Consider the following 20,764-nt stretch of genomic DNA (forward strand, 5'->3'; position numbering starts at 1 on the left):
TTCATTGCAATTTAAATGAGAAGAAAATCCTGTCGAAATGTTTTCCACCTGAATCATTCCTTCAGGTCCAGCTTGCTTGAAGGTTCTCACATGTTCCGCTGGGAAATAACCCCCGGCTGTAGGATGAGAATTGCTTTTATTTCTAAAAAAAAAAAAGTGATTCTTGGTGAACATGGTTCATTTGTGGCTTTTTTTGACCACAAACCATTATTTCTCCCATGTCTCATAGTGACTTCCTGTCATAACGCTGGGCTTTTCTGCCTATACCGCACTTGGTTACCTTTATTCCTCCTCATCTTCATTGACAAATACAAGGCATACTTTATAAGACTATAAAACATAACTTGCTTTAAATGCTACATGATGTAGGGGTTGTGCTTTTATAGGAAACTAATCAATCATGAGTTACCACTTTTCACAACTAAAGAACATTTTATCCAATTACACCTCTGTTTAAAGCTGTGAAACATCCACATCCATAAATAAAAATTCTGCTAGAATCTAAAGTTTGAAAGCCTTGAGATATCGTTAATAATTCCCTTTATCACTTAGATGATAACCGCTTTAAACACATCTTTATTTCTCCCTGTCTCTATGTTGAATATGATTATAATAAAAACAGCTAGTACGTTTTTGAGAAACTTTTTTATCCTTTTACAATTAACTACAAATAATAAATAAATTACAAATAAGTAATGCATTTGACACTGTAGACTCCTTCCATAAAATGTTAACCTAAATGTCTCCTCACAGAAAATATCATCGTTATTGACAATTACACATGTCTTCTTTAATCCCTTTATGTGCTCCCATACAAGCCCCTGTGTTGGTTATTTCAGGATAAAGTATAACCCTGAGTTGATGCATAGGAATGCTGTTACATTAGCCTTAATCATGTGGGTTCAATGTAATAACAGATAATTGTGACCCTTGTGCTAAGGTCTACATTATAAAGATAGGAAAAACTCCTTAAAGGTGTTCAGTGGGATTGAGGTCAGAGCTCTGTTCAGGATATTCAGATTCTTTCATGTCAAACAAATCATGTTTTCAAAGTGGTTCACTCATGTACAAGGGAACTGTTATGCTGGAATGGACGTTCTTCAGTTCTAAGAAAATTGTAACTGTAACTAACACAGTTAGTTAAAGTAATGCAACTTTAACTTTTTAGTGCAACTTTCAACACCGAGGCCACAGTTTGTAGAAATGTGAAGGTCAGATGTTAAAAAAACATATGGACATGTAGTGTATTTACAAGCGCGCTCACATTTTACTATTAACAAACATTGTTATTCATATGTGAAGAAAGTCATCAATTGACATTTTTGCAATTTCACCTGCACTTAGCAAACCACAAGGCATTTACATTTATGGCATTTAGCAGACACCCTTATCCAGAGTGACTTACAACTGAGCAACTGAGGGTTAAGGGCCTTGCTCAGGGGCCTGACAGTGGCAGCTTGGTGGACCTGGAATCGAACTCACAACCTTCTGATTGGTAGCCCAACACATTAACCATTGGCTACCACATGCCATTTCCGTTATGTTAATATCTGATGTTTACTCTAGACAAGATAATGCTTAAAAAGTCATTAAGATTTCCCCAGACAATTGTATTTCTATCTAGTATATCTCTGCAATATCTTTATAAACACTTATATTTAATAATGTTCAACCTAATGAAACCAAAATACGGAATTGTTTCCGTATGGCTTGTCGGTGTGATCTTATTTTTTTACTTTTAAAAGTTTATAATTTAATTTAAATCTGTGTGACTGATATGTGTATTGAACAGAAATCTTCATCAGTAAGATGGCAAGTACACGATAACACACTATTTGAGCTCTAATGGGAACACATTAATATCACATTGAAGAGGTTAGTAGGAAAAGTCTTTAGCAAAATAGAAAGAGTTTAATTCTTTCCAATGAAACATTGCTCAGTAACCATTTAAAGAACAGAATACTGGTGGGGCATCCGTTAAGCTTTAGGGCATCATTAGACATTCCTAGTTTGCTGTTGATATTTTTAAAAGCGTTTGACTGAATCTTCTCCTGGAGTTATATGCTTGGAATACTTGATGTACCCAAGTCTCCACTGCAGCAGGCAAGTGACGATGGTAATTCCATGGTGGTTAAGTTAGGAAGAAAAATCCAGATGGGAGACAGGATAAAGACTGGAGGAACTTCTCTGATATATTCCTCCATGGCTGTCTTCCTGTGATAAAAAGAAGGTACACTCCATTAGTAGGTGAAGCCCCTGGCAGGAGGTTGATTGCACAATCAAATTAACATGCTGTAATGCTACTTGTGGAATGTCCTGAAGTGCATAAAACAATTCTGTCTTTCTTTTACAAAAAATGTTGATAGGGTTATTTTAGCATTCATGCACATAAAACATATGCCTGTCTGCCTTCTAATAAATCGTCACTTTTTATAGTTTCCTATGTTTTTAAAATTGATCATTGGTCTATCACTGGATATATATTTTCACAAGTTTTCACCGAAAGATAAACTGCTTGTTGCTCCACCAGTACAGATTTATTCCTTTGTTTCCCCACTGAAATATTGTGCAGCACGAATAAATGTCTGCAAATCCCTACTAGAATATTTATAAAGACCTATTATATTTATGAGATACTTTTCCACAGCCAATGAAAGCTTTTCATTTTAAAAAGGAGTGACGGCGGCCCACCTTTTGACATTTCCTTTTTGCGACACAAACCGTTAAAGCCTCCTGATATTAAACACGATACGATCACCTTTTGATCACGGTAATGCTAAAAGGCAGCTGGTGTACAAATTACAGTGCTGTGTATCTGTGTATTTTGTTTGATCAAGTCAAAAAAATTGATTCAGATGCTGTGCTTCTGCACTTGGTGACTCGCTTTCTTCTTTTATGGACGATCACACATGACCTCAAAATCTCTTAACAAATATGATTCACTGTAGCTTTGTGGGATAATCTCACCTGGACACTGCAGATTTGTCTCTTCTCATACCTTCCTGAGGTTCTCGAAAAATATCAATATTTCCCCTTTGAAAGTTCCTTGTAATCAGTCTTAGGTTTTGCATGTGTTTAAGCTGACGATCTGGGAGACACCTTTTGATTTTTAGTATTATCTAGGAGTAGGTCACAATGTTACCAGATGTTTCATGAGTAGAAGCACCACAGATAGGATTTATTGATATATCCAAGACTTATTTTAAACAGAAACAAACAAAAAATGTCCACAGTTTGAAGGATAAGCTGACCGAGCACTCGTGTTGCACTTACAGCTCTGAATGATAACCAATAAAATATTTTCCTTGTGATATGTTTTAAATGTTTTAAAGATGCTTCCTTATATGAATTGGAAAGGATAATTATAATAAATCAATCAGAGGGCATGGTGGTTTAGTAGTTAACACATTTGCCTCACACCTTCAGCATGGTGCTGAAGCTTTGCGGGTTTCCACTCTGTTCTCCAGTTTCCTTCCCCAGTCATAAGCCATGTAAGTTTACTTGTAACTCGAAATGGTCCACAGTGTGTGTGATTGTGCTCTACAATGGATCAGGACCCAGTCCATGGTTGGTGTCCCACAGCTTGTACCTCAAGTCCCATGAAACAGACTTTGTGTTCTCTAGAACCCTGTGTAGGTTAATATATATATTAACATTATATATATAATATTAATATTGGCCAGATTGGGCATTCCACTGGTTTCTCTGAGTGTATTTTCAGCCCAAAATATGTCTTTACTAGTGACATATTGTGGTTACAAACTGCCAGACAGTGGTGCTAAACTTTCTGCTCCTTACTGGAGCCAAGAAAAGTTTCAAATCGTCTCTAAGGCTGTGAGACTCAGTGCTTCACCATTCCATCTCACACATGGAACATTTCTTCCTCATCTTGTTTCAATTTTGTTTGTTACTCTCATCTCAGGCTTGCTCCTTACAGACCTCAATCTACATATGAATTTCTGTAAAGCTGCTTTGTGACAGCGTCAGTAATGAAAAAATAAGACTATGGGCAGAATGAATAGAGATCGTATTGTGGCTCCATTTTTAATCTCAGATATGAAGGATTGAACAAACAAGCTTTATTACAGATATATTCAGGTAGCCTTTTAAACTACATTTACATTAAATAACAAACAAACATCAAGTGAGTCCAAGTACCGAGCAGCTGCAAGTTTTGAACAAGAGCCAAGCAGTGACTCTCTGGCAGTGTTGGGATTTGAACTAAAACAAAACATTATCCACTGAGCTTATCTATGCAGTTTAGGTGATACATTTGTAAACCAATCAGATCATTTGGTTCAGTGGACAAAGGAGGTAATTTGGGGGTATAGATCATTTTTCCATCATCATCCTCCTCATCATAAGTGAAAAAATAAAATAATAGATTTAATATATCTATCAGTAATAAGCATACATTATGTGTGTGTGTGTGTGTGTGTGTGTGTGTGTGTGTGTGTGTGTGTGTGTGTGTGTGTGTCTAAGGGGAAGGATTTGTTTTAGATGATTGCCATCTAGCGTTGGGAAAGGAGCAGCACACTTACAAAAAAAATCAATACATGGCAGCATGATTAAAATATATATATACGGATAAAGGTCAAAGGAATGACAAGCAACAAATGAAAGGTTTTAAAGGTTATATCACTTGTTGACACTTTGATGCCATTTATAGATGTCTGTACTCAAGCATGTGATGAATAATCATGATAATTAATCATTCCCCACCTAAGGAAATTCTTCCGTGTGTATGAACAGTAACACAGTCCAGACGATCCATATGGCTCTGAGTTTGTTCGCCATTATAGACTTATATATACTTATACTATACATATACATTATACTTATAATCTATTTGGCAACACAATCGACAGTCAACATTAAATGTAACTATAATGGTAATAAAATTACAGTGGAACAGAGAGTAGAGTTGTTGCCTCATACCTCCAGGATCCGCTGTTCGCTCATGATCTTGGGGTTCTGTCTGTGTATTTCTTTCCTTCTATCCATTTCTATCTATACTGTACCTCTATCTGGATGGATTGAACGTATACGAGGGTCTAACTAATTCAGTTCCATTTATTGTGTGTCACAATTTTAACAAGAAACATTTAATGCATCTTCAAAGAAATATATGAATTCAATATGTAAATTAAATTTAAAATCTATCCTTAACCCAATAAAAAAACTCTTTTTTTTGGCTTTTTCTCAACTTAATATTTGTAGTGACAGCATGCTCCTTTATTGTAGCTGCTTTAAAAAAGGCAACTGCATCAGATTAAATGCTGCTTCTGCCATTCACTATTCTAACGACTCGATCCTTAAGCGATCCAAGAGGTCCTCTAATAAACATCACTTGAGCTGATAAAGTGCTAGAACTTTCAGGACGATGGCGTTAAACCAATGAAAAAGACATTATTAAAATGTGACCAAATGTGCTTTCATGCTCATTTTCTCAGTAGATTTTTAACTCATTTGATTTGGAGTAACGATTGTGTATTTACCTAAATTCTTCTAGCACTGGACATATATGATGAGGTTAGGGGGTGTGGCCAACATTCACGTATGAGACAGAACACACAATCCAATCTAATTGGTTCTAATTTCAAAATTGTGTTTCATTCAAGTTCATAATCATGAACCTAATAGAATCCATTTTCATGTAGATGACATCAAAATAGTCCATTTAATCTGGCACACAAGTGTGTTTGGCAGAATTTGATTTAATTTGATTTATTCTTCATTCTTCCATATGTAGGTGGATGGTCAGGTGGATCTGCACCCTGTCACTGTAGAAACACACACACACACACACACACACACACACACACACACACACACACACACACACACACACACACACACACACACACACACACACACACACACACACACACACACACACACACTCTCCTCTCTCTCTGTTGGCAATTTAATGAGCTATTACACCCAACATTCACCTCAAGGCTCTGTAGTAGCCCATGCAGGTAGCAGAACTTGAGGAAACATCTGCCTACAGTAACTTGTAGGAACCTTGGATCCTACAGCTGCTTCATCATCTCACATGCAATTTGATCATTTGAACATACTACAATTGTATCAAGATTTTAGACCCAAACCACACAAAGAGCACAAAGGGTGCATGTCATCAGTGCCTAACGCATCCATCTCAATGACAGCCGCTCTGCCTCTGTAATGAGCAAACTTAAGAGATCCATAGAGCTTCTAATGAATACGGATGTGCCTGTGCCACAGCTGGTATCATGCAGAGTCTACAGGGTAGCTTATGGTTTAATTTCTTGAGAGATTTTTATCTTGGCATGATGTGCAAATGTCGACCTGATGCCAATTTACCATTCGCTGATCTGAACTGTAGTCTCTCTTTTTTTTGCCTCTCATGATATTGATTCTCTACTTTTAGACAACAATAAAAAACATTTTTGATATATTTTATATAGATGTGTATGATGCCTTCCCAGACATTCTTGCTTTCTCGTGTAAGGCACTGAAGTGTTCAGTGCTCCTCCACTATCTCCCTGCAATGAGAAAAGAAACGTGGAATTTCAGATCAATATAGAGGTATTGAACTGAGTGAGTGAGCCGTCAGAGGCATTTCATTAGAAAGCTCAAGGACAAATAGAGGGCTTCAATGTGGACGATTAAATAACCACCTATGTGCATGAAGATGGAGTTATATAGATAAAAACAAACAAACAAACAAACAAACAAACAAAAAAAACAACAACAAACAAACCCTGAAAACATCACCAGCTGTTCATATATTGTTAGGCATAATTATAAAAAAAAACTGCTAATAATTTATATTAATTACATTATTTTCACAAGCAATATTAAATAGAACATTTTTACTAAGAATATGTTAAAATGACGATAAACAAAATAAATAAAAATAAAAAATATTATATTCGTTTTCTCTGACATTTTTCTTTTCAGTCTTCTAACCAAAATGTGCCTTTATTTTTCCCCCAACACTGGTTGAATATGTTAACAGATTTTTATTGTAATGAACTCAAATATTAATATATACTCCATATATTTTACCACCGAGCCAGGAAGCAGTGTCAAGTGAAAATATTCGAAGAACGTATTCGATTTTAGCAGCGTACGTCGAAGGTACGTTATGAAAAAACCTTTTTTGTATGCACACGCTTACACTGAGAGTCTATGGCCAGTTTGCTCACACTTGTGTACAGTCATACAATCATGTGTACGCTTACAGCTCCCTTCATACATCAGCCAATCAATACAACAAACACGACAATGCGCTGCTTCAGCAGCTTCAACAAAGCCCCGTGTTGACGCTGGCTTACGGCGCCTTTTGTCATTAATCTGATTAAGACTCTGGTTGTAAAATCGAACATGTGCAATTCCAGGCAGTAATTAAATTACATCCATTATTTGTCCTTGCATAAAAAAACAAAAATGAATGAATGAGAAAGGCTTCCATGAGCGCTATGATCCATGAGCACGATGCTTGGACATGTTTATTCTCAAATTGCTCTTAGGCTGCAGTTCTGTATTGAAGCTGCTTTTATCTAAAACTTAAGTTTAACTTACAAACTTTGTATTTCTGACCTTTAACTACAGAAGAAAAAAAAAAGAAAACACCCCCTCCTACTAAATTCCTACTCAGAATGCAGAGGAGGTTTCTTTAACCCCGAGTTCAGCACGTGACGCCAACTCAGTATGGCTGCTCACAGCATCAGCAGTGAATAAAGTAACTCTCCTTTTCTTTATACTTCTCTTTTAACCTTTTCAGACTCTATTTATGCATTCATTTATTAGTACATCACACTTCTTTTCTGTGTAAACCAATAAATATGGATGTTTTCATAATTTGAAAAAAATACCAGGTTACTGAACGGGCCATAATCTGTAACGTTGGTCTAAAGTATAATGTCCATCACAGCAGACATCAGGTCTTAGGAGTCATCATAAGGAATCTTAATTTATACAGTGAGAATAGAGTGGAAGACTTCTGCCAAATGGTGAACCATCTAATTCTAACTTGCTTGGTTTCAGGAGATAATGAGACAAGCGGTTTTTGCTTGTTCAGACAAATACAGTTTGTAGACTTATAATGTGTATATGTGTTTTAAATCTATCAACCTACAGACATGAGGAGGTAACCGTAAACCAGTCAGAAACATGAGGTTTGTTAGAATTTGCAGCTGTAAGTATGAACGGATGGATGGATGGCAAAAAGGAGGTCATTCTGAGAAAACTGGGTCTTTGGTTGTACTGTTTTCATTTTCATTTTCTGATGATTTGGGAGTTTCTCTGAGCTGCTGTGTGAAGTGTGGAGTAGGAAAATTAACAAATTAATTATAGGCTTGTCAGGGCAACACATCATCGTGTTTTATTCCCAGACTTCTTAATTATTTTCTCCTCAGTGTAGCTTTAACAACAACAACAACAAAAAGCCCTGAAGTATTGTTCTATTTGTTTCAACGCAGCCACAGTTTCAGACAGATTTGGATATCAACCTGGCAGGTTTTCCTGATTAGATTAAGCAGTCAGTTTAAGATGGCATCTCTGCACTGTCACCTTCGGTTTGCTCGTTAGCGATCGAATTCTATATCAAGTTTTCTGTAAAGCTGTTTTTTACATCATTGAGAAACACAAATAAAATGAAGTAAAATGAATTGTGAGCAAAATTTTGACTAGTGGCATACAGTAGGTGATTCTTAAAAATGTTGAAGCCTAATAAATTCATAAAATGCTAAGTATCGAAATTGTGGCTTACATAACCCCCGATTGGTTGATAACAACCAAAATGCCAAATGTAATGTTCAGTATTCAGCATTAAAAGCTCAACTCAAAATCTGTCACAAAATGATAATGTAAAATCCCTTCCTAAATTTCAGCAAAATAAATTTTTTTTATAACTCAGGTCATATTGTGACATTGGGTTGCTGCTTATTACTAATTATTGACACAGGAAGAAGTTTGTGTGGAGGTCAAATGAAAAATAAACTAGTCTGTTAGAAATCTGTTATATTTTAATAACATTTCAAACATCCAGTTCATTCTGACCCAAATGTCTGTTCACGACCTTTAAAAAAAAAGTGTCAGTTTCAGTACAAGGATAAGTATGTAAGTCTTTTTTTTCCCCACCAAAGGATTTATGCACAATTCTGTTTAATATGATAAAATGATTCATGTAGGAATTTTCTCCCTCGCATTACAAAGAATACAAGAGTGGAAATGATTGAATTCATATTATATAATATTATATACTACATAAATTTTCAACACAGTGTAACTCACAGTGCATTCTCATTCATACATATCATTTACATATACCCCACCCCAGTTTGATCTCATAATCACCTCATTTACATAAGCCATGCCCTTAAGATGACCAAGAGCCAATTCAGGTAAAACATTCAACTGTTAATTTGTTACCGTTTTTTTTTTTGTTACCGTAAATTTGTTGTCCGATTGTCTTCACCTGTAAGGTGTTAGTCCTTCATTTTGCTTTGTAGAATCTCAGACATTTTGTGCATTTTTGCTGTACTGTACATCCAAGTCTTTAAACACATTTTTATTGTTATTTGCTTTATACACATTCATTTATTAGTAAACTACCTACTTTTTGTAGACACACACTTTAAAGAGCAAGATTCAACAGTAAGAACCACAGCAACCATATGAACCATCACTCAGAACCATGGCATGCCTTTCGCTGCTTTAATGATCTTATTCAGTGTCCCTTAGGCTGCCCCACACTCTAATTCACACCTCCCAGCTGCAGTCCGTCACTTCGCTCAACATGACAAGTAATTATTTCACACTGAATCCAACCTTTGTACCATGGAAAAGCTTTCCTCAGTCTCTTCATTCTGTCTTATACTTGAGCTCGATCCTCTTCCTTTCCCCCGGCATCTCTACACACTTTGCGCTTTTCCGGCTGTCCTTATTATTTCGTGCTGCTTTGGGTCACCTGAGGGATCACTTCTCCTGGCGCTCTTTAGAAAAGAAAGAATAGAACATACAGTGTGTTTGTGAAACCAGTCATGGCTGCAGAGAATTGTTGCTTTCGATGAAATATCGCGCAGGTGGAGGCTGTTTTTCGGTACCCTGTCTGCTGGCACTTATTTTCAGAGAACAGCAATGCAGCATATGTTTGAAAAAGATAAACTGTGTGTGTGTGTGAGTGTAGGTGGAGAGGAATGAGAAGAGATGGAAAAGATACAGCAGGGTGTGAAAGGCCGAGCGCGCTCTGAACAAAACTTTATTCAGTTATTCTAACACCAAGGTTGCTTTACCTGTTTGCTGAAATGTTTCATGGAATTTAAAATCAATCCTGATCTCTTATTCACATACCACTAACCTGTGTCTTCTTGTTCCACCGTACAGTAAAGAAATTTATTTTACCATAATATTGACATTTAGACTGGATCATGCGGTGTCGTTTCCTTAAAGTCCTTCCTTGGAAGGCAACACAATTCCTGAAGCTCTAACTCCGTAAATTCTTCTTTTTAAGCAACTAACTGCATAGCGACAATATTCTCTTTTTAATGCTTAACCAATAACGATCAATTCTTGATTGTTAATAAGACTTAGCAATATGAAGTGGTGTTTTTTCCCTGTACACTAGCATTTCTTGTCACCATTTTTGACTAGCACCATGAACTCAAAACCACATTATTTTGCACCTGAAGCAGAGAACAACTGCATATTTTTGTGTCTAGTTATTTTAAAATAGCAGCATCTGAACTATAGACTACTTTCGAGTGCTGGGTTTGTTCCTCCAGTTGATGGAGGTGTTTTAATGGCTTTCAGAGAGAAGTGAATGTTCAACATACATATCCTGACATGACGTGCCTAAATTGCTTTAATTGAGGAATCTACTGCTGTTATAAAGAGACTTCACTGTCTGTAGAGTCGTCGCTTTTTGCGTCCCTCTGGTGTTAGGTTTACAATTACGGATCTCTAACACCTCAAGCTTAAAACGTCTCCTTCTGTGAGTCATCCATCATAAAGTGTAAAAACTATACACATCAAAACACAACTCTACCTTGTTAAAGAACACGTTTATCACAAACATGAACACGTTAATCACGAACATAGAATTTTCTGTTCTTACATTAGACCACCACAAGTAATTTTGTTTCTTATCTTTTTTTTATGATGAGGTCATCTGGGCAAGTTAAACTTTAATACACAAATTCAGAATCATAAACTGTAAGTTAATTACTTTCAAAATAAAGCAGATCATTAGAATGTCCTGCTTTAAATGATTTGTTACTTACCTTTATATATATATATATTATATTAAGATATTATATATATATATATATATATATATATATATATATATATATATATATATATATATATATATATATATATAATATCTTAATGAAACAAACAAACAAACAAATAAATAAATAAAAATCTTTATTTGAATAGAGAATAAATAAATAAATTATATATTAAAAAAGTATTACAAATAAAAGTTCATATTTAGGAGGTACACGGGGATCCAAGAATTACAGAATCTCTCTTGAAGACTGTTTAAGTTAATGAAGGTAGCTCACTCAGACTTTTGGACCATGCGTCCACTCAGTCAGGAGTTCGGTCAGATCAGAGACAGAAGTGAGTGGGATCAAAGAGCGACAGAAAGAGCGAGAGAATTGGGGAGAAATAAAGAGAAGGTGTGGGTGTAGGGGTGTGGGATTGTGAAAACAGGCAGGTCTCATCCTTTTATCTGTGACCTCAAAGGCATGGAGGTAGGAAAAGGTCTCTGATGAGATAAAGAGAGTGGGAGAAGAGGGGGATTTGAAACACTGCCATGTATGAGTGGAAAAGACGATTATGCTTTTCATTATTCTTATCACAAAAGAAATTAATAGAGTTTCTCCTTTTGTACATTTTTTTATAACCACCTTCTTCTTCATGCTTTTGCTCGCTCTCTCTCCTTCTCTCTCTCTCCCTCTCACACTCTCCCTCCTCTTCTCCATCTCTCTTCCCTTCCTCTCACACACTGTTCATGGAAAGAGCGCTCTGCTGCTGCTCTACATTACAGCTGCTCCCCTGATTCTCCTCATTCTCCTTCACAATTCCTCCCTCCCTTTCCATTCTTTCTCCTCCGCTCTCTTTTTCCTCTACTGGCTCTTCTCCTTTTCGTGTCTGTTCTCTTGGAAAAAGAAAAAACACCACGCATGCTTCTGTTCAGCTCTGGAGTCAAGATACTCCTCTGGGATCCTTCGCTTCTCCAGGATCTGATACTCGATCTAGATCCTGCGCTTGTTACGGATCTTTCCATCTTTGGACCGAGGGAGGGTCATGCTCCCTGAGCCGAGTGGGATTATCAGGATTTGGCCGGAGCAATGTGGGGCCCTTTTCCGGATGCCGGGAACGGCCAGCTGGATGCTCCGCGCCCGCTCAACTGGACCATCCGAAAACTGTGTCATGCTGCCTTTCTGCCTTCTGTACGCCTGCTGAAGGTATGCGCAAGCTTCAGGAAGGAAAACAAAGCTGCTTATTGGTTGATTTATGATTACTATTATGCTGCTAGTTTATTAACCCCATTTTGTACTCTTTGGAAAGTTGTTGCATGATTCTCATAACTCCTAACTGGCAGTTTACTGGTGGTGATTAAGGTTGTGTAGTTTGGAAATAACATTGTGTTTTATTGTTGCACTCCCATGATGTTCATGTGCGTAACTGGGGCTCTGTGACTGTAACAAAACTTTGAGAAAAATGAAACTGGTAGAGAAGAGAGAAAGGCTTTCTGACTCAGGATGCTCTATATTTTTCCTTCTTCCTTTTTTCGAGCATGCTAAAAGTAATTCAGCATCTTTGAGACCTGCCAGAATGCCCCCTAATGCATAGATAGGAGTGGAAACTGGGTTTCTCTCAGAGTGAAAAATGTCCAGGCAAAGGCAAAATGAGCAAGTGGAAGGAAGCATGTATTATTATTACTATTATTATTAAAATTCATAGTAGTAGGAGGAGTATTGGCTGCACAGTTTTCTCATAATGGAACAATCATATATGCTCAGATATATACATACATTAAGAGTGTTTTTAAATTCTGTCAGATTTGCTAACCTGCCTGAAACAATCTGTGCATTCCAACACACACATGCCTATTTTTGTCTTCGCACACTGCAGCAGCAACACACACATACAGAAAAAAACTTACACCACAATCATCAGAAACAAGATATTATTATTCCAGGTTCCAGATTTACAGAATCAAATGAAGTAATGGTTTTGTTTGTGTTTCTGGACCATGTGCATGGTTACTTTTCTGCTCCTGACTGGAGACGTGATTGTCATTCCCCTTGAGGGATGAGTGTGAGAAAATTGAAAATAACAGCCATGATGCAGGTCATGCGTCAGAAGGCGAGAGAAGATGATTCTGGAGATTGCATATGGCGGTGGTGGGGCGGGCGGTGGGGGTGTTTTAGAGTACCATTCATGTGGCTGCAAGGTGGATGAAGACCAGTGGAAGAGGACAGAAATATCATTGGTGTATCAGAGTTTTATCAGTATCTTTGTTTGTAGGGTGAATGAAAAATGTTGACGTCTTTCAGTTTCACGAATTTCAACCTTTTCATAACTATATTTCAATACATTAATGATGGCTACATGAAAGGTATCACTGCTTATTTTGGGTGAAACAACACACTCCAGTTATCATTTGATTCAGTTCAAGTTAAAATAAGTCCAGCTACAGTACCACCATGTTTTGGGTAGGTAAAAGAAAACAAAAATGAACACAGAGCAAACCCACAAGGATACAGAAAAAACGTGGGAAACTTCACACAGTCATTAATCTGATTCTAGGCTTGAAGCAGACCAAACTTTGATGTAGACAATGTTGACACTTGACACACAGGACTTTCAACATACTTTGGAGTCAAAACCCTAACCTGTTCAAGGAACCTTTTTCCCCAAAAGTGTAAATGTAATTTTTTTGCCTTCACACATAAAAAAACCTGGGTCAAACTATGGAGTTCTAGGGATGGGGTCAAGTGGCCTTGCTCAAGGAACCAAACCCTGTAAGACTTTCACTGTAGGACTGGGGTATCTGGTGTCCTGTTTGCCTGACGTAAAGATGAAGGTCCTTAAACACTGTGCCACTACAGTTGTCCAATTATCAATTAGACAGGATGGGACATTGACATTCAGGGTGATGGGTAATGAATTCTTATGTGATTAGCAGGTGGTGATGGGAAAAGTATTAATAGGTTTGGACTTTTAGATGACTACTGATTGATCCCAATGACCCAAGAACTGTTTGATATAAACATAACGTGAGTTGCATCCTAAACAAGTAGCAGTATCCAAATAAAAACAGATTCACCAAATGAAGAGACAAAAGGTTATATGACCAGCACAGTGTTCCCTCACACCTTCAGTAGCTAATTAAACAGTAATGAAGACACAAGTGAGGAAATTAAAGTTAAAGACCTGGGTGAAAGTGACCATCAAGGCCCAGTCTAATCTAATTTACTGCATCCTCCATTATTAATGAGGCATCACTTGCGATAAATCAGCTGTACTGAGGGTCTGCCAACAAGAGCAAATACTCTTAACCCAGGATGCATTTCAGCAAAGCAGCAAAACCTGTCTCAAGTACCACATCTTAAATTTATCACCTTGGATCTTCAGTTCTGGCTCAATATCTGGATACCATGCAGACTTATCAAATAGATCATGGCTTACTTCAAAGGTGGGAAGAATTAGATTGTCTGCATATGAAAGCAAGGTCAAAAGTGGTACCTCGACTCCCAGAGTCAATGGTCAATCTGTACAATGTACGATCTGAAAGTCTTACTCTTTTAGCACCAATACCACAGAAACCTTTTTTGTTTTTTAATGATGTGTGTGTGTGTGTGTGTGTGTTGTGTGCTACACCAGTTTACATGAAGCTTTGCATCATATTCTATATCTATGATATAATTGACAGCATGAGCGGTGTGCTATCGCAGTAGCATTAGCCCAAATCGTTATGGTTTAGATAAGTCTGTCACTTCAGTGATAATTAAGATGAATGATATACAAGCACATACCTGAATGGTGCCAGGATCCACAGAGTGAAAACAGGAAAGACAATGTGACAGAAAAAGAATATCATATCAAGAATATGATATCATCAGAAAGTTTAAGAGAATTTGAATGATAGAAATGGCAGAAAGGAGAATCACAGATGTTGAACAAGAGGATAAGAGACACACAAAAAGACAGTGGTAAATGGAATTTGGGAAAAGCTATCTAACCAATTTGGTTAGGAAAATCAATGAAGGCATACAGTAAATGTGTGGATGGATGGATGGATGGATGGATGGATGGATGGATGGATGGATGGATGGATGGATGGATGGTGAGATTAGTGGGTGATGGGGTGAGTGGATGAGTATGGATGTATAGGTGGGTGGGTTTGTGAATGGATGGATGGATGAGTGGGTGAAAGGTATTTTCTAGGCATTTACACATGGAAGTGTGGGTGGATACTGTAGATGGATGGATGGACGAGTGTTCTTGGTTCCTAAAGTCTATGTATTTAACAGATAGTAGCACAGAGAAAATGGGGAAAACTAAAAAGAGAGAGAAACACTTAAACTTAATTTTGGTAACTGTCTGTAATCCTCAAATTGGAAAAAATCTGCTCCTCAAATCTACTAATCTGAGTTTGATTGTGTGTGGGTGGAGACACAAGCAGAGGGGAATAGTGGTCACTTTCCTTATCAAAGTAAAATCATTGACCGTGGAAACTACAAATTGTCTTGTTATAATTTATCCCTGTTTTTCAGAGGTTTAACGTAAACAACCTCATTTAAAGCCTTCTGTAAGTTGGAAAAGCACTTGGCCAGTCAAGACATAAAGCACTGGGAATGGGTAAGGGCTTCATCTCTGTTACACAGTGTTGATGTTTCTAATTTAACTACAAATCTCAGTAAAGCAGTTGTAGCATTTCATTTTAAAAACCATAGATCCCACAACCAGCTGCATTATTCTACAAAGAAAGTAGCACCGTTTCCTATTCATGTATACCTTTTTAAGACTATGGAAATACCACAAGACTATGGAAATATTGAATCTGATGGGTCTGAAGGTTGATTTATTATTCATGAGAGCAGCTCTAACTGTAGCACAGATAGGAATAGCAGGTTTATACAGCATTAATGCACTCCTTCTAACATTTCGTTTCTATGGTAACAGTTTAATCCAACTTTACTTACTTTACTCTGTCAAGTAATACATATCTTCTTGGTTGTCTGGAGGTGTATTGTCTGTCAGTTGAAATTTTTATATGGAACCACTGTGAGGAAAACTGCATTACAGCAAACTTGTATTGGAAAAAATAAAAATAAAAAAAATCTTCATTTCCAGCTGCTTACTGGACCACCCTACAGTAATGGTCAACTGATCCAAACTTTTAGCAACACTTTAGACCAAAAGCAAACTTTATCCATTTTGACAGATTTCAGCTTGTCACATAAGACTCCTTATGCAATATTTTGGAATTTTCTCCATCAGAGGAACTTGGAGACATGTTTGTTTTCGTGTTTAATTCATTCAGTGAGTTTTTGTTCTCATGCAGTTTAACAAGAAAGATAACAGAACACAAACCACTACACAAGAACCCACTTCTATTTCCCTCTCCCTCTCTGTCTGAGTCTATATTTGACACCATAAACATACTATATTAAAATGCTTATTTATTCTAAGCCTTAGCTAATAGCACAGAAAATGGTATTTTTTCTAATTGCTCTAGAGACAATTGGAGTTGACAGTCACTTTCTCTAAAGCACTTGTTCATTTTTCTTGTTCACTTTTTTTTAAATGTTCATTTTTCCCTTTAGCAGAGCACTATTTAACTTCTATCCTGATGAATAATTAAGTCTGCTGTCTGATGGCTTCTCATTTATTTAAATTATCAATTAGCTCTCAAATCAAATGAAGAGCTGAGGAAAATGTCTTGAGACGCTAAAACATCAGCCACTTCCCCTCGTTCTGATGGTGTTGGCCCTATACTGTAGTTAGTATAATATATTCCTTCTGAAACAGAGGATAAATACAGATTATTCAGTTACGGAATTATATACTACTAGACGCACAGATATCCAAGATTCTGATTCTTCTAATGTACTATTTTTCTCACCTATGGTCTAACTAAACACAGAAACAAACAATTAAATTGGTGGAAACTTAACACTGCTCATCAACCCTACACCATCCTAATGTTAAAGCATGGTATTGGTAGCTTCATTTTATGAATTTCTGTTGGCTTCTTGGTTGCTTCTCTTATTAAACCCTGATATATAACTTCGATATTGTTACATACAGTACATTCTCAGTTAAGTCCATTTCAATTCCAAGTTGTAACCATAGAAAATGTGAAAAGATTCAAGGGCGTTGAATATTTAAACAAGCCACTGTAGTCATATGAATAGGCCAGTTACAGATACCAAAAGTCAGATGTATTACTTTGACTTTATTGTGAAATTTTAAAGAATGTTACTTTTAACTCTAAATCAGTTTAACCCCTCGAGTGTGTTCGTTTCAAGAAACAAGAAAAGCCATTTGGAGCAATTGGCTTCCAACACTTCAGCTACACAAATGACAGCCCTGGATGTTCTTAAAAAAGTCCCATGTGAAGCCTCCAATTATTGTGTATGAAACACGCCTACAGACAGGTATATACATGGGTTATCAAGATAAATTCCCAAGTACTACAACAGTATAAGCATTAACCCTATGATTGACGATTCTCAAGTTTGAATCCCAACCATGTCACAGCTAGCTGTGGCCTGGGAGTCCAACAGCACATATAATTGGCTTTGCTTTCTGTTGGGAAGGACAACTGTGCTATTTCCACTGACAATAAGAGCAAGACAAGCCTGCATCTAGAGACTGTAAGCGGTCAACTGTCCTGTAGCATGTTTGAAAATACACAGTCTTAGAAGAAGCCTTCATAAGCTCTGCTTGCTGGATACCAGAAAACATGTTAGTGGGAAAGACACCATATCCCAATCATAAGAAACAGCATGTAGGGGGAGTAAAAACAAACAAACTCAATGCTAGTGCGAAAGCAGATAAGGCAGCAAGGATATCTTGGTAAAGGTTTTGATGCAATATCTTATTTTAGATTTTATACTACAGGGTGTCCATTCAGTTGAGGCTTTTAGTCTAAATAATATATAGACTTTGAAATGAGGCTTGAAAGAAGACTCGAATGCTCTAAAGAAGACTTGAAATCTTCAATTCAAGCTTAAAATTGTAGATAGGTTTGCTTCTTTTCAGAAATAATGTTCTATTGAAATAAGCACAAAGACAAGCAAAAATAAAAACATTCCTACAAAAAAGTCTTAATTGTTTCAAATAATAAACTGAAATATTAGTTGTAATGCATGTATTACCAGTCTAGTGTCACCGGTCTGCAAGTGTATAACAATATAAATTTTACACAAGCTATTATTATTATGTAGAAGCTGTGTTATTACAAATATAATCAGAAGAGTTAAAATAAGCTACATGATTAGAAATGCAGGTATTGTAGGTTCTACTTGTATGGTTTTGGATTTCTGTATTTAATTTGTTATTGATGCATAACAAACATGCCTGTCGCTTCATCAGAAATTAAAAAATGACTGAAAAATTCCAGATAACAACTTCCTTTCTTCTATCGTCAATGAAGAAATCATAATATGGTCCTGCGAGACATTCTGAAGACGGTCTGGTGCGACATCTTTGATCAGTGGTGTTTGAATAGTAAAGATCTAAAGGCCTTTTGATGAATTATTTTAGAGATTTGAAGATCAATGTATATAGAAAGAAGCATTAACCTCATTCAGCTACAAAATATTTGCATCACGTCCAAAAACAAACGTGTTACTGTAGCATTCAGGTTTATTGCTTCATTTCAGATCTTGAGCACAGAGGACATTTTCTAGGAGAAACACACATTTTATTTTCTCGCAATGAGTAACGGTTTTTGACTCAATCGACCAAATCACCATTATTAATCTTCGAATTCTCATTATCCCTCCTAACAATGGGGGGAAGGAACCATAATACCAATTGCAGACCATTTGTTGTAACAGACAACACAATAATACTCAAAAATGCATTCTTCATTTTGTACATTCATTTGTTGCAAAAGAAATAATGTAAACACAAAGCTTTAAGTAAAATTGCCACTGCTAGATTGATATAAGACAAAAGTAGCCACTGCATTGTTTTATTTCTGGCCATAAACAAATTGCTTAATACTGTTAAACACCACAGCTTGGAATCTTTCATTTCAAGTCTTCAGTCATTAAAGTCACCTTATCTCGAAATTAGTTGAAACATGGTCTAGGACCAATTAGACAGTCTAGCACCCAGCAATTTAGGTAACATTTAGCCAACGTAAAATTTATTTTGCATGCGGTAGGAAAAGTTTCCCTTTATTACAAAATCAAAACATTTTTCCAAACAAGCATGTGACATAGGAAGCAAATAGTGGGCTGCTATTATAATTTGGCTTTTGAGGTTGGGTTTACATCAATGCCTTGATGTGTGGTGCTGATATTTTGGCACAGATCTGATTTCTTTTTTGGTCCCATCTGTTTGCACATATGCAAGACGTCAGCCTTATCAGATGTTCATGTTTACATAGCCCCCTGCTAAAAAAATGCTGGAAGGATGATGTGATTCTCTTGTTGTTTCCATTGTGGTTATTGTGATCTTTAGTTCTGTGTATTTTACCTGTACTTTGCCATTGGAGCCATTACTGAATGTATCCTTGATCCCTGATCTCTATGACCCAAAAATGTCCACGGACATGGTAGCATGGTTTATGTAGCATTTCTGCGGTTAGGTTGTACTCCTCTATGGATCAGACATTGGTAAAAAATTATGATTTGGCATTTTAAATGTAGCCTTGTTGAATCATTTTAAATGTAGCCTTGTTGAATCAGGGGCTTGGTCACTGCTGGGTTACAAAAATCTTCCCACAGCAAAGCTTGACTCTGTAATTTTGTCCTAGTGTCCTCTGTCCTTTTTAGTCCACAGATTTATACTAGATTTTTGACTACGAAGCGCAAATCTTCTTTAAAGATGCATCTAACAAGCATGAACAACACCCCACGTCTCGTCCCATCCCCATTCAGGACTCGTAAAAGAACGAGGATATGCAGTGTGACTAATTCTATTTCCACATTGCTTTTTAGGGTAAACAAGTGTGTCTGATTTTATTGCGCAGTAAGAGCATGAAATAAGGAAATGAAAGGCAGGCTGTCCTATCTTCTTTATCGATTCCTGTTAAGATTGCAAAACTACTAATTTGGAGAAAAATCTCTCCCCTATCAGCTTTATTTTTAATGGACAATTTCCCATCCTCTCATTCAAGATGTTTAATGGAGGATTTGAAATGAACTCCTCCTCATGCGCTTAAACTCTTTGAAGTCTCTACTTCATACATGCTCTGCTTTATGCTGAATTTCCATGTCTCAGACTCTCAGCAGGGTTTTCATGGATGGAGGAAATCCCACTTTTTCTCCCTCGTCTCTCTCCAGCCTTCATTGTTTTTACTTCATTTTGTAGTCTCAGTGTCTGGGGCAGTGGAATGGATCCATCAGAGATGAGTTATCCATGCTCTGACAAGTGTGTGTGTGTGTGTGTGTGTGTGTGTGTGTGTGTGTGTGTGTGTGTGTGTGTGTGTGTGTGTGTGTGTGGATATGCGGTGTTCCTGTTCATAGCCTTTAAATATTGCATGACTTGTGTGCTGAGGGTAAATGGGATG

At 36.9% G+C, this 20,764-nt stretch overlaps 1 protein-coding gene across 2 annotated transcripts in view; it reads left to right on the forward strand.

Annotated features, from left to right (window-relative positions):
- The window catches only part of trpm3 (transient receptor potential cation channel, subfamily M, member 3), a 134,677-nt gene that overhangs the window by 17,675 nt on the left and 96,238 nt on the right, over positions 1-20,764 (forward strand). The window contains exon 1 of one of the 2 annotated variants that reach the window (XM_027141654.2): positions 11,882-12,470. The exons of the other annotated variant lie outside the window; for it this stretch is intronic. Coding sequence (XP_026997455.1) covers positions 12,354-12,470 — 117 coding nt within the window. The 5' untranslated portion in view covers positions 11,882-12,353. Of the gene's footprint in view, positions 1-11,881; positions 12,471-20,764 lie in introns of those variants that run through there. 2 annotated transcript variants of the gene reach the window in all.

Source organism: Tachysurus fulvidraco, chromosome 9 (assembly GCF_022655615.1).
Source record: "Tachysurus fulvidraco isolate hzauxx_2018 chromosome 9, HZAU_PFXX_2.0, whole genome shotgun sequence".
NCBI lineage: Eukaryota > Metazoa > Chordata > Actinopteri > Siluriformes > Bagridae > Tachysurus > Tachysurus fulvidraco.